Below are 15,783 nucleotides of genomic sequence, written 5' to 3' on the forward strand. Positions count from 1 at the left end.
CGAGCAATAAGTATATTGCATGAAATATACAAGCAGTAGGTCAAGGGTAACAGAAATGTTTTGAATCCTACTTAATCAAAAGAACTTATCGTTGAACCTTGATTTCTTTTAATCATGATGGCGCTTTGTTTTACTATTATTTGTTTACTTATAGGTTTGGGGGAGTGGCTCCCATCTGCTGGTTTACTTTCCAAATGCTCGCAACAACCAAGGGGCTGAAGTCAGGATCCAGGAACTCAGTCCAGGTCTCCAGCGTGAGTGGCACCTTGAGCCATCACCACTGCATCCCAGAGTATACATTAGCAGGAAGCTGGAATCAGGAGCCAGAACCAGGAATTGAACCCAGGCACTCCAATGTGGGGTGTGGGTACTTGGCCAAATGTCTGTTCGGCAGTACGTTTTATAATTACTGACTCATAAAAATATAAATAATTAGAACTGGGATGGAATGGCTTAGAAAAAATTTGTCGAAAAATACTCTCATTTTACTGACGAAAAACCTGATTTTCCAAGAGATACACTGGCTTGTTCAGTATCATAAGGCAAGGGGAGTTAAGATTGACATATGTTCTGATACCCAGTCCAAGTCTCCTGCTTACAGGCAGCACATCATGTCCTAGAAATGACTTCTCCATCTGAATGTAAATGAGTCATTTCAAAATGCTGATTAATTCTAAGAGTCATTTTTAAGGGCATTTTTGCTGAAATCTTAGATTAATTTCTAAATTAAATTCTATAGCTAGCATAACTTGGGGGTATTTCAGCTGTCTACCATTGAACACCACAAGAATGGCACCACTGCTGTGTGAGGGCTGAAGTTCAGCTGGCTGGGGGTCTCACAATTTCGCGTAATTGATGAAACAATATGGGGATCTGGTTATGATAATGCCATCTGTGCTTGTCAGGCTGCCTTCTAAAGGAAGACGAAAATCACAGCTCCAAAGGAAAGTACTCATGGGTGGCCCTAAATTTTCACCAGGTGATTTTTGGAATGAAAAAAATAAAAACCAAGAAACATTTATTCTTGATATTTGCCAAAGGGATCTGCATGGTAGGTTCATATGCCATACAGTTTCTATTATAATCTTAAACTGTCCCAGATGCAGTTTAGCATAGTAGGTTGCAGGATAATGGTGAAATAATTGTCTTTTTTCTCTTACAAGTGCCAATGTCAATGTTTTAGGGATGTAATTGGAAAAACCACAAAGATGTATAGCTGTTTGTTCAGGATCTTAACATTAACAAAAGGTTACTATTATGCTCCATTTATGTTTTTGGATACACTGTCTCCTATCAGGGAAGAAAAAATGGCTTGGGAGTTATAACATAAACAGTATCATTACAAGCTCAAAAGAAAGGAAGACATAATTTAACACAATCTAGCTTTGTTTAGCTCAATTGGTCAAGTGTGTTATTAATTTTGGGACACTTTAGAATAAAGGAAACTATATTCATATTTAAGGTACTCAGTAAAGGTGATTAACGAAGCACTTTTACCATTTTATAAATTTAGGGGCCGGTGTTCTGGCGTCGCGAGTTAAGTCATCACCTGAGAGGCCAGCACCTCAATGGGCTCCAGTTTGAGTCCAGCTGCTCCATTTCTGATTCAGCTCCTTGCTAGTGTGCCTGGGGAAGCAGTGAAAGATGGCTCAAGTGCTTGGGCCCCTGCTACCCACAAGGGATGCCTGGATGAAGCTCCTGGCTCCCGGCTTTGGCTCAGTCCTGGTCATTATGGCCATGTGGGGAGTGAACCAGTGGATAAAAGATTTCTCTCTCTCTCTCTCTCTCTCTCTCTCTCTAAGTCTGACTTTCAAAGTGAATAAATAAATCTTTAAAAAAAGGGAGCAAAATCTAAAAACTGCAGGAAAAATATTTTGAGTCTCAAGGTACATTAAACATCCATTTATAAGTAATTCTTTATTGGGAGAAGCTTTATCGATTAAGTGTTGTATGCAATATCTCAGAACTGAATGCTCCTAGACATGACAGAGTAAGACAAGAATCATAAATATAAATAGTATGACAAAAAATTGCAGTTGATATGGCTATATCACCCTAGAAAATCGACTCTAAAACATAAATTAGTGAGAGAGTCTTCCAGACAGAAAGCATGGAATATTTTCCACTGCAAGAACAACAATACTCAAAATACTTAGATATAACACAAGAAGCAAACTACATAAAATTAAAAGATCACAGTAAAGTAGGATGTGGTCTATGTTTTAGGTGGAAAATTTTATTATAAAAACAATTCTGAGATTACAAGTAAAATATAGCTTCCAAAAAAACTTCTAAAAATTTATTTACTTATTTAAAAAGATTTTTTAAAGAGTATTGATTGGTTGATTTGAGAGTTAGAGTTACAGACAGGAGGGAGAGACAGAGAGAAAGGTCTTTCACCTGCAGCTTTACTCTGCAAATGGCCGGAGCTGTGGCGATCTGAAGCGAGGAGCCAGGAGCCCAAGCATTTGGACTATCCTCTACTGCTTTCCCAGGCCATAAGCAGAGAGCTGTATTAGAAGACGAGCAGCCAGAACACAAACCAGTGCCCATAAGGGATGCTGGCACTGCAGCCAGAGGCTTATCCCACTATGCCACAGTGCTAGCTCCTTTAAAATTTTTTAAGGTAAATAAATTCATGTATTTCATATGTACATATATATGATTTATATGATATATATATTATAAACCAAAACAGGTTCCAGGTGAATTACTGACTAGATGTAAAAAATAAGATTATCAAAAAGTGCATAAAATTCTTTGATATTAAAGGATTGAACTTCTGCAAAAGACCATAAATGCTACATTTGAAATTGTAAATCCCATTCTCCAATAATTATTGTTTTTTTTTTTTTGTCAGAGCAACATAAAACAAAAGTTTTATTTGGGAAGCAGGTGGTAACTGAGATTATGTTTTCAGCAAATAGAGACAATATGAGGGACAATAACATTAGAGTTCCTAAAAATTGGTAAGAGAATGACTGCCACCTTGAATAGACAAAAATGGTAAGATACAGTGACATCTAATTCATAGAACTACCTACAAAGCTATAAAAATAAAAAAATGAGCTGTTTCTGTCCCTGTTTTTGTTTTTTGTTCTTTCAGTCAGTGCTGGTAAGAATGAGTTCAGCACACACAGAACTGATCTCAGTGTAGACTGGTAAATCTTGTCAGGATGATAATGGGACCAAACGTTTCCAAGCCCTCAAACTGATTATCCCCATTGATGCATTAAATATTAAAATGGAACTCCATTCTAAAGAACCATTGAGGATGCTTGTATTTGTAGACAGATTAATATACAACAACACTGTTTCAAATGGTGTAAAGATCTATAGACAAATTACACATACCAGGTTATGGACTAAATACATCACATAGAGCAATCATCCTATGGACTATGAGGTTTTCAGACAGCACATATGGATATTTAAATACATGAACACATACACATGCAAATATTTAGAGGGGACAGAAAATGAGATGGAAGGAAATATATAAACCATGGAGAGCATATTATAATATTCTATTATCCCACGTGGTGGGGGATGTATAAGTTATCCCTCCTTGGCTGTGAGCCCCTTGCCAGCTGGCTCACCTGCATAGTCCTCCGTACCGTAGTCATCTGTGGGGTCTTCCACTCGGCTGTAGCGGGAACGTTCAACTTTAGGAAATTCATTAGTGGGTGAGTACGGCTGTACGGAGGTGCCATAGAGGACCAAAGACCACTCTTTCAATTTACCTTGAGAAATAATAATACCATAAAGTCACCAAATATTGAAGTCAAATATCTACACTCTAGCTTCATATCTTTTAGTCCTTTTCACTAAAGAAAAAGCAACAGTTGAAGAATGATGGCAAGCAGTTTGAGGTGAATTATTACATCGGAAATGGGGCTAGAAATGTACATTTTTCACCTTTTTCCCCGAATAAGATATTTAATAATTCACACAGCATATTTACTGAGCGGCCACTACAGGCTAAGCCTTGATTCAATCAGTATGTGTACGAAGACTAGGAAACGAACATACTTCAGATTGCTGGAGAAGAGGCTGAATTTCAAATTCTGAACGCTCAACAGAATCCCAGAATTTTACCAAATGTTTAGTTTTCCTAAGTATAAAAGTGTTACTTAAGCCTTTAAAAAATTTTGGCATTATTTGCCTCATTAATAAATAGACAAAAACTACCCTTCGTTTCACCTAATTTCTGAATCAGTCATTTGATATTAAGAATACATCCCATCGCTTCTGGGCCTTTTGGCTAAGATCGAGTGTAGAATACATCACTATTTATACTATCCTAAGACCTGTGTTGTCCAAAACAGTGACCACTAGACACATTTAGCTATCTACATTTAAATGAACTAAAATTTAAAACTTTGGGGCAGGCATATAGGTGCAGTTGTTTAAGACACCACTCGAAGGGGGCGGCATTGTGGCACAGCAGGTTACTGGTTTGTTTCCCTGCTGCTCTTCTCTTGAGCCAGCTCTCAGTTAATGTGCCTGGGAAAGCAGCAGAAGATGGTTTAAAGGCTTGGACCCTGGCCACCCAAGTGGGAGATCTGGATGGAGTTCTGGTCTCCTGGCTTCAGCATGGCCCTGCCCGAGCTGTTGCAGCCCTCTAGGGAGCAAGCCAGTGGATGGAAGATCCCTCTCTCTCAGTAACTCTGCTTTTCAAACACATAAATAGTTAAATAAATGAAAAAGAGAAGTCACCACTTGGAGCACCCACATCCTATATCAGATTGCCCGAGTTCAAGTTCTAGCTCCTCTTCCAATTCCAGTTCTGCTTAATGCAGACCCTCAGAGCAGCAGATGATGGCTCAAGTACTTGGATCTCTTCTGCCCACAGAGGAGACCTAGATTGAGTTCCAGGCTCCTGACTTTGTCCTGGCCCATCCCTGGCTGCTGCAGGCATTTGGGGAATGAACCAGAGGATGGAAGATATCTCTTTGTCTCTGTCTTTGTCTCTCTTAATATATAAAAATTTTAAAATATTTTAAAATTCAGTTCCTGCTGACACTAACCACATTTCAAGTGCTCAACAGCACCAGTGCAGAATACCTCCAATAATGCAGAAGGTTCTATAAAGCAGTGCTGTCAAGGAGCAGGTTCTAGTCAAGGATGTCCTTGGGCAGCTGACAAGAAGCATCTTGCTTTAGTGCAGTCCTTATATATTCACTGATTCCTCAGCTTCATAAAATTAAAGTGCCATGCAAAAAGGTAAAAAAAAAGAAAGGAAACTTGCCTTCAGGCCCTTCAGCCTGATAAGATTCATGCCAAAAGAAACCAACCAAAACCAGAAATGGATTGACAAAACCAGTACAAACACAGGAACCCGTTTCTCACTGATAACCCCTTCTACCTTGGCTTAACATGTAGAATCCAGGTATGGTTGGGGACAAGAGGCAGGGCTGGCTCAGATAGTGATGAGTTTCAGCTGTCAATTTCCTTATTATTACTATCTACTGAATCGCCATCAAATTGATGACTATAATTTCTATGCACTTACTATATGCTAAGCATAGGTCCAAATGTTTTGTAAGTTTTATTCTATTTATTGTTCATAAAAGCCCTGAGGTAGGTAATATTATTCCCATTATACTGATTAGAAAGTGAGCGGGGCTGTCTCTGTGGCATAGCAGCTGCCTAAAGGGCCAGAAACAAATATGGACACTGGTTTGAGTCCCAGCTGCTCCACTTGCGATCCGGCTCTCTACTGTGGCCTGGGAAGGCAGTGGAAGATGGCCCTAGCCCTTGGGTCCCTAGACCCATGTGGGAGACCCAGAAGAAGCTCCTGGCTTCTGGCTTCAGATCAGCCCAGCTCCAGCCATTGTGGCCATTTGGGGAGTGAACCAGCGGATGGAAGACATCCTCCTCTCTCTCTCTCTCTCTCTCTCTCTCTCTCTCTCTCTCCCTCCCTCTGCATCTCTGTTACTCTGCCTTTCAAGTAAAATAAATAAATCTTTTTTTAAAAAAAGAAAGTGAGCAACAGAGGTTGATAATTTCCTCAGAGATGGTACGAGTACAGGCTGATTTTAAAATCCATTCTTGGATCCAAATTCCACTTAAAGTATTATAGGATACTGTCTCCTGTTCATTTCTAGTTTAGGAACCTGAGCTTTAAAATAAAGCATTGAATATTTCATGTACACACATTGATGGGTGGTTGGTGCACACAATGGGATGTGAAAACAAAATACAATATCCAAACAATGCTGGCAACATGGCACAGGTTGTTCCCCTGGTGCTGCTGGGGCTGACTGGAAACCATGTTGGCTGCCACTGCCCAGCATTGCAAGGGAGGATCATTAGGCCAGAAAGTCAAGTACCAAAATCTGTAGCATGGATTCTACTAGATGTGAATGACATCACTGTAAAGCCAACAAATCCTAAATTGAACCACCCTAATTTGGGGATGACCTCTATTCTATGATATACTCTTTTTTTTTTTTTTCTGACATGTACATTGAGCCAGTATAATTGACAGTGTGAGGACACATTGATCTTAAAATCCATTCTGGAGGCCAGAACTGTGGTGTAGTAGGCTAAAACTGCACCTGTGGTGCCAACATCCCATATGGGCACCGGTTCGAGTCCTGGCTGCTCTTCTTCTGATCCAGCTCTCTTCTATGGCCTGGGAAAGCAGTAGAAGATGGCCCAAGTTCTTGGGCCTCAGCACCCACGTGGGAGACCTGGAAGAAGCTCCTGGCTCTTGGCTTCTGATTGGCTCAGCTCCTGCTGTTGTGGCCATTTGGGGAGTGAACCAGCAGATGGAAGACCTTTCTCTCTGTCTCTCCCTCTCTCTGTCTGTAACTCTATGTCTCAAATAAATAAAATCGACCGGCGCCATGGCTCACTTGGTTAATCCTCCGCCTGCGGCGCCAGCACCCTGGGTCCCGGTTGGGGTGCCGGGTACTAGTGTCGGTTGCTCCTCTTCCAGGCCAGCTCTCTGCTGCGACCTGGGAGGGCAGCAGAGAATGGCCCAAGTCCTTGGGTCCCTGCACCCACATGGGAGACCGGGAGGAAGCACCCTGCTCCTGGCTTCGGATCGACACAGCTCCGGCCGTGGCAGCCATTTGGGGAGTGAACCAACGGAAGGAGGACCTTTCTCTCTGTCTCTCTTTCAATGCCTATAACTCTGCCTGGCAAATAAAAAAAATTAAAAAAAATAAAATCTTTTAAAAAATATCCATTCTGAATCCAAATCCAGAATGCTTAAACCATTACATAATGCTGTCTGCTACTCAAATTGTAGATGCTCCCTATCTTACATGTAGTTACACCCCCAATAAATCTATTGTAAAATGAAAATATTATAAATTGAAAATGCATTTAGTACACAAAACCTACCAAATATCCTAGCTCAGCCTTGCCTAGCTTAAACATGTTCAGAACACTTATACATTAGCCTGCAGTTGGGCAAGAGCATATAACACAAGGCATATTTTTTTTTTTTTTTGACAGGCAGAGTGGACAGTGAGAGAGAGAGACAGAGAGAAAGGTCTTCCTTTTGCCGTTGGTTCACCCTCCAATGGCAGCCGCGGCCGGCGCGCTGCGGCCAGCGCACCGCGCTGATCCGATGGCAGGAGCCAGGAGCCAGGTGCTTTTCCTGGTCTCCCATAGGGTGCAGGGCCCAAGCACCTGGGCCATCCTCCACTGCACTCCCTGGCCACAGCAGAGAGCTGGCCTGGAAGAGGGGCAACCGGGACAGAACCCGGTGCCCCGACCGGGACTAGAACCCGGTGTGCCGGCGCCGCTAGGCGGAGGATTAGCCTAGTGAGCCGCGGCGCCGGCCACAAGGCATATTTTATAAGAAAGGATGATTGGTTTATATGTGGTTTACCCTCTGCCAGCTTTCCTCTGGACTCATTTGATAATGACCATGATTTCACAACCAGGGTCTTCAGGCTCGAATTCTAAGTGGCAGGCACCACATACTGCGAGGAGGTGAATGGCCAGTGGAAATTCATGACCTATATGACTGCCTTGAGGTAGTAAAGCAAAGGAGAATCCGTTTTGTCCCTACAGCATTCTTCTGTGTACCCATGGACACACAATACAAGGACATTGTAGGTCCTCTCATCTGTCAGTCACTCTAACACCTGGTTCATGGCTCATTTTATTGAAAATAATTTAGGATCTAAATTCACCCTCGTGTTTTGAAGACTGCTGTCCTAAAACAGACTATTTGTGTTTGTGCTATTTCTGAAGTACACCATAAGCCACTAGGGGTATTCCCACTGGGCAGCTCATTTCTCTTTTTCACTTGTGTCATTTCATTTCCTTAGACTCTCTGCCATCATTCATTTCAAATCCTGCTGTATTTGTACCATCATCTTGTTCTTCTCTCCCACCTTTTCTGTTTGTTAAATTTTATAGGAGATTTTGCAACTGATACTGAAACATGCTGTTAAGAAATAGCTGTGTAAATACAGAGAAAAATTCATCATACTTACTAACCTATAAGTGTAATCTGCCACATACAGTTTCAGCTTTTTAAAAATGAATATTTATTTGAACGGGAGGGAAGAGAGAGAGAGAGAGAGAGAGAGAGAGAGAATGAATCTTCTATTTACTGGTTCATTCCCCAGATGCTTGCAACAGCTAGGAGTGGGCCAGGCTAAAACCTGGACAGTGGAACTCAATCTGAGTCTTCCACATGGGTGGCAGGATCTCAACTACTTGAGTGGCCATCACTGTCTCCCAAAGTGTGCATGAACAAGAAGCTGGAATCAGGAGTGGAGTCAGGACTCAAGCCCAAGGATTCCAAAATGGGCTGCAAGTATCCCAAGTGGTACTGTGACTGCTGCACCAAACACAGCCCCTGCCACAGATAGTTTTAATGTGCAGAAACAATAACTTCCCAACATTATTATTATAAATATGATAATAAACAAATGGGAAGAAATAAACAAATAGAAACTCAGGTTGGAGCCAGGCACCTCTATATTTGGTGAGGATTCCATCACTCAACTAGGCTGGAAAAATTCTACATCTCCAACTTAATTTCTAGTAGCCTAGTGAAGAAACAGCTCATCATCAGAGAGGGAGAAACCTACCAAACGACTACTACATGCCATAAAAACAATGCTACAGGGACCTGTGATGGGGCGCAGAAGTCTTAAGCATCTGCCTATGGCACCAGCATCCCATATGGGCATGTGTTCCTGTCCTGGCTATTCTTCTTCCGATCCAGCTCTCTGGTTATGGCCTGGGAAAACAGTGGAAGATGGTCCAAGTGCTTGGGCCCCTGCACCCACATGGGAAACTCAGAAGAAGCTCCTGGCTCCTGGCTTTCGATTGGCCCAGCTCCAGCCGTTGCAGCCATCTGGGGAGTGAACCAACAGGTGTAAGACCTTTCTCTCTGTCTCTCCCTCTCTCTACCTGTGACTCTACTTCTCAAATAAATAAATATAATATTTTAAGAAAATGCTAGAAAAATATGTGTGCACACACACAAATGCACCAACAAACAGAAAAGTGAAGGTCCTTATTGAAAAGTGTGGCTAATCCTAAAGGGACAGACTGGCTGAATGAAGGACACACAAAGACCATTTGTTTCTGTTACATCCTCCTGACTTCACACCAACAGTAGCACATGGATGTCTCTCTTCTGGAAAAGAAAGGACATCTTGAAAACTATTGAAGGTGACTGGAGTTAAATGGGAACACTTAAGTAGCATAAGTCGAGACAAATTCCGTGAAACTAATGACTCTAGATTACGTTAGATACTGCAGACAGCTTTTAACACAGGTAATCAGAGTAAGCTCAGGATAGAATTCTGAACTCCTTGAGGGCAGAGGGATTTTTATTCACAGCACCTGGTCCTTGTACACAATGATTGGCTAACCAGTAGTATGCCCTAGGAGCAGTCTGCACTTGTCAAGGGAGTAGAATTGCTGGTGCCTGCTGATTACAGAGTCACTTTTACTTTCATGTCTTCAAAATTCTTAACAGATAATGTAGCTTATATGTCCACATCTCCCTTGGTGTGCAACTGCCACATGGAATATCTGAGCATGTAAGAGCCCTGTAGTGGTTCCTGCCAATGGAACAACTGGAAGCTACACTTTGGGCACGGCAGCACAGCTGAGGCACCACGCTGCCACTGCCTCAAAGTGCCATGACCTGGGTATCTCCCTCACTGAGACAACAGGCATGCCCCGAGAAGAGGAGGAAAGCAGGGCACAAGAGCTTGGGAACTGAGTAGACTATGAAGTGCAGATGTCTGGAAACCATGGTCTATGAGCTGATGTCTTATACATCAACCATGCCTTGGTGAAATTTGATTTCTTTTTTTTTTTTTTCTTTTTTTTTCCTTTTTTTTTTTTGACAGGCAGAGTGGACAGTGAGAGAGAGAGACAGAGAGAAAGGTCTTCCTTTGCCATTGGTTCACCCTCCAATGGCCGCAGCGGCTGGTGCGCTGCGGCCGGCGCACCGTGCTGATCCGATGGCAGGAGCCAGGTACTTCTCCTGGTCTCCCATGGGGTGTAGGGCCCAAGCACTTGGGCCATCCTCCACTGCACTCCCTGGCCACAGCAGAGAGCTGGCCTGGAAGAGGGGCAACCAGGACAGAATCCGGCGCCCTGACCGGGACTAGAACCCGGTGTGCTGGCACCGCTAGGCGGAGGATTAGCTTAGTGAGCCGCGGCGCCAGCCTGATATTTGATTTCTAGATAAATCCTTGGTGACCACTGCATCTAGGCTGTCTGCTGGAGGTAAACTAGATACTGATGCTCTTCAGCAACATTTTAGTCCTGATTCATTGTGACTTGACCACCATTCTGGTTTGTGCCTCTCGGACTATGAAAGCACTGTGGCAGCACAGATGAAACACATGACAGAATCAGGGGAAAGACATAAAGAAGGCTGTCAAAACTGGGCATCTCAGGAAGAGTCACTTTCCCACACTGGCAGGAAAATGTCTGATACATAAATGCTTTATCCCTGTGTTTTGCTATGTGCCTCCTCTACTCAGATCAGCTAATTTATTCTGTAATCAGTTCTGGTCTGGAATTGGATGTCACTCCTACAATTTCCCTCCGGCCTAGTTCTAGTGCAGATGGGCTACGTGGAGCATGAAGAAGGAGGACTTTTGTCCACCCGTTGAAAAAGTGTGGAGGGATGGGTGGGAATCTGGGCAGTTATCAAGCAGATCACGTGGCTGAGCCAACAGCTCCTACAGCTCTGCAGTGCTTAGCCCGGGTAACTCAGCCTCCCTGTGCTGCACTGCACATGCATGGATTTGTTTCAAATAAACCTCATATGAAGAGAGAAATAGGCTGTGTGCAGCAACACAACCTCAGACTACCTGAAAAGACCTTTGTTAATGTCATTATTTCCATGTTTTACTTATCAAGAAAGTTTCCTTTTTCCTTGGCTCTGAGGTTCACCCAGGGCAGAATGCCATCATTCATTTTCTTTGGTGGTAACCAGGTTAGCTAGCACAGGTCAAGCTCAATTTCTTGCCTGAACTGAAAATTAATTTTAGGGGAAACTAAAAAAAAAAGAAAGGTAACTAAAGAGACCTGCCTTATGAAGAAATTATGACCATGCAATTTAACCCATTGCAAATGGATAAGGCTGGCTTGATAATGGACAAAGCAAGCATAGAAAATGGCTCAAACAAGTATATATTCTGAAATATCAATCAACAGCTATCATCTTTTGGCCTATCTTTAGATCAAAATATTTATTCTTTGTAAATTCATTTTATTTATTTCAATGTATTTTGATATTTATGAGAGAGACAGAGACAGAGAGAGTGAGCTTAATCCTCAAATGCTGACAATGGCTTGGGCTGGGCTGGTGCCAAAGCCAGGAGCTGGGTGGCAAAGTCCCAACTACTTGAGTCATCCTCTGCAGACTCCCAGGGTGTACATTAACGAGACACTGGAATCAGGGCCCAGAGTCAGGTGTCTAAACCAGGCACTCTGATGTGAGATGTGGTTGTTCTAAATGGCATCTTAACTGCTAGGCCAAATTCCTGCCCATCTTTATTTTTTTATTCTCAAATTATTACATCTAGCTGGCATTTTTTTTCTCAATAAACATTTATTGATCTGGATATTTCTAGGGAAAGAGAATGCCTTCCTCATTCAGTAACCTCCAAAAGGCTGAAGAAAACAGACAAGCAAGGAAAGCAATAAGTCATTAGCTGGATTCTATCATCAAATTCATATCTTAAGAACTGTAATATGTGCAGGTAATTCAAAGAAGACATCACAGGAAAAAAGACGATACTGATTTATGAGTGTAGAACACTCTGGCTAAAATATGAAGATACTTAAAACTTCATGGAAAAGTAGAATTAAAAGTATGAGTTTATTTTGATATGACTTTTCATAAAATACATGGAAAATTTGTATTATGAGAAAAATATGCATGAATTTCAGTAGTGCTTGCACCAAAATAAACATAGTTTTTGGGAAACTATTTAAAATTTTATTTATTTGAGACATACAGGAGAGACACAGAGAGCTTCCATTTACTGGTTCAATCCCCAAATGCCAGCATAGCCTGGGCTTGGTTGGTCTGAAGCCAGGAACTCAATCTTAGATTCCCAGTGGGTGGCAGGTATTCAATTATGTGAGCCATTATTGCTGCATCCCAGGGTATGCATTAGCAGGAAGCTAGTACGGAGCCAGAGCTGGACATTGAACCAAGGTACTCTGTTGTGGGACACGGGCATCTTAACCAGCAGGCAGTATTACTGTCCCCCAAAACGTGCTTTTACACCATTTTCCATGAACTTTTTAAAGTACCCTCAAACATATCATCATTTTTTCCCACATAGTAAGATGATATAGGAAGAAAGTTCTCACCTGGAGTCTTGAAGTTCCTCAGCTGAGAAGGAGTATCATAAACTTCAAGAATCCAGTCACCTGCAGCTCGTTCTCCCCAGCAATGAATGGTCATGAATTCCCAGTTTTTAAATCCTTCCATGGAATGATCAAATAGTCTGAAAGAAAACCATAAAAATTGTTGCATATGTTATTGAAATCCAGTGCCTGTCCAGCTAAATCAAGGTCAATGACTTTTTTTATATCTATTAGCATGTTTAGCTGCACAATGAAGCTAGTCTTCATCCCGGACATCACCAATTACCAGATCCATATATTGACCAGTATTCCACCACTGGACAACAACCTACGGCCACCCAATAGTAAAGCTGCAAAGGATAATCATTTGGGCAGCATGGAAACCAGGCGAAGAATGTCTGCACAAGACTGAGAATACTAGTTGTTGGAGATGTGGAACAACTGAAACTCTTTTACATTGCTGATGGAGATGCAAAATGGTATAAGATCTCTGGAAAACTGTTCAATGGTTCCCAAAAAGTTAAATACACATTTTCCATAAAACTCAACGATTCTCCTAGAAATAGTTACTCAAGAGAAATGAAGACATATACCCACACACAGAACTCCACATAAATATTTGCTATCATCAAAAAAGCTAAACAGCTCTATGTCCATCAACTGGCAAATGAGTTAACCCCTTATGGCATAATCACAGAATGAGATACTATCCAGCAATAAAAACAGATGAACTACTAATTCATACAACAATAGCAGTAAATTCCAAAAAGATTATGCTAAGTGAAAGAAGACAGTAACAAGACTATGTTTTATACCAAATTCTAAAAATGGCAAAATTCTAAGTAAAGAAATAGATCAACAGTTGCCAGGGGCTAGGAATGGGAGAGAAGAGGCATGAGGGAATTTTTGTGAGTAATGCAACTGCTTTATATCTTGTAAGTAATAGTGTGTGGCTAGATGGCTATATAGATTTGTTAAAACCCATTGACTAATTCACATAAAAAAGTGAATTGTATGTAAATTACACCTCAGTAACAAGACCCTGCTCAGTAATCTAATCCAGTTCAGGGAGTCACATCTTGAATCCCAGCTGAGATTCCACTCTTCCAGCGATTTTCTGAGTTCCTAAATCCCTAAATGAAATGGCTGCCTCTTGACATAGCAAGATAAAAACCAGAGAGCTACAAAATATGAGTCTTTACCAAGAATAAAGGGGTGTTAATAGATAACATATAAAAGGAGTACATGTAAAAAAAGGCATATCATTTAAAGGGGTATAAAATGTAGATTCAACTACATGAGGAAATGTGCAAAAGATGCAGAAGACATTTTCTGTAAAAATGAATACTATATGGTGGAAAGTGAAAGATGGGGCAAGGGACAGATTGTTTTAGTACTTTTCAAGAAAAATCACGGGAATCTATTATTTTATTAAACAATAAAAGAGTAAGAAATTGACCATTAGCGAGGCAAATGGAGAAGGAGAATTATCTCCAGCCTTGTCTTAGGAGCAACCACATCAGTTACTGGAATAGATTCGTCCTTCCATGGAGACAAATGTGAAGGTCATGGCGATTGCATGTTGCTGTCTACAGAGGGCATGCAATCATGGCTTGCTTTAATTTCATCTTCATCAAGCAAATGGCTGGTTATAATCTGACCCATGTAGATCTCCCAATGGGAGAAAATGTGCCCTTCTGAAACCAAAAATAAGCAGTTTAATCCCTATGACTTAATACATTAAAACTCCAATTTATTTTAAAATATGTCTTATCTATGTTTTTGAAGATTCCTCTAGGGGCCAGCATTGGGGCGCAGCAGGTTAAGCCACCACTTTTGACCCTGGCATTCTATATTAGAGTGCTGCTTGCCGTCCTGGCTGCTTTGCTTCTCATCCAGCTCCCCACCTGGGAAGGCAGCAGAAGATGGCCAAATATATGGGCCCCTGACACCCACAGGGGAGATCCACATGGAGTTCTGAGTAGGAAGACATCTTTCTCCTCTCCCTCTCCCTCTCCCTCTCCTCCCTTCCTCTCTCTTTCTCCCTCCCCCTGCTCTCATTACTCTACCTTTCAAATAAATACATCTTAAAAAAATTCCTCAAAAATGCTAACTGGGTTCTAAAGCTGACAGGTTTGGTAGCATGATTTTGGACTGTATAGGTAAATGGCTGATGAGTAACAGTATTCCCAAGAGAAAAGTAATAAAAGGAAAATCACCTGCTACCTGTTGAACCTTTAAAAGAAGGAAAAATGAAAAGTATAAGCAGCACGCTCGGAGTGTCCCATAGTCAAACTAATTGAGAAGGATCCCTTTACTGGAGGACAACTTAGATTGCTGGAATATGCAAATGTGTTCTGTGGGGAGCAACCCGGACTGGACTAAGTTACTGGAATTAAGACTTATTCTGTGCATCTGCTCTCCCACAATATGGCGCTGGGAGAGGAGAAAACAGCTTCTACACAGCTGCCTCCAGTTCAACCAATAAACTGTAGGACTTGCTCCTGATTGGAGGAGAGCAGTGTACTCGGCGTGTGGGCAGCCGAGTTGGGATTGGCGGAGGAGGACTATAAAGGAGGAGAGAGACGGCATGCACCAGGAACATCTAAGGGGAATGACTAAGGGGAACATCTGAGGGAACACCTGTGCAGCCCCCAGAGAGCCGGCCGGCGGTGTGCCGCTCCCCCGCGGAAGTGGGGAAAGTGGCAGGGGGAACCGCCCTTCCACGGAGGTGGAAGGGACGGTAGCCAACCCGGGAAGAACCAGCAGCAAACCCGGGGAGGGCCGAGCAGACAAAAGAACAGCGCAGGGTCCAGTGTCGTTCCTCCACGAAGACGGGGAGCGACATAATGGTGCCGTGACTCGGATATGAAGCCTAGGCAGGGCTTAGTGTCGTTCCTCCACGAAGAGGGGGAGCGACATGTTCTGTTAACTTCCATAACCGGGTTAATGAGA

At 42.2% G+C, this 15,783-nt stretch overlaps 1 protein-coding gene across 5 annotated transcripts in view; it reads right to left on the reverse strand.

The window, feature by feature from the left end:
* PCSK5 (proprotein convertase subtilisin/kexin type 5) overlaps positions 1–15,783 on the reverse strand; it is a 437,660-nt gene that overhangs the window by 158,569 nt on the left and 263,308 nt on the right. For all 5 annotated transcript variants that reach the window (XR_001793338.3, XR_516723.4, XM_008256580.4 and 2 more), the window contains 2 exons: positions 12,832–12,968; positions 3,600–3,743 (listed from right to left, as the gene is read on the reverse strand). Coding sequence is in view for 3 of the 5 variants with exons in the window: in XM_008256580.4 (XP_008254802.1) it covers positions 3,600–3,743; positions 12,832–12,968 (281 nt within the window). In the remaining 2 variants the exon portion in view is untranslated. The remainder of the gene's footprint in view (positions 1–3,599; positions 3,744–12,831; positions 12,969–15,783) is intronic.

Source organism: Oryctolagus cuniculus, chromosome 1 (genome assembly GCF_964237555.1).
Source record: "Oryctolagus cuniculus chromosome 1, mOryCun1.1, whole genome shotgun sequence".
In the NCBI taxonomy this organism is placed as follows: Eukaryota; Metazoa; Chordata; class Mammalia; order Lagomorpha; family Leporidae; genus Oryctolagus; species Oryctolagus cuniculus.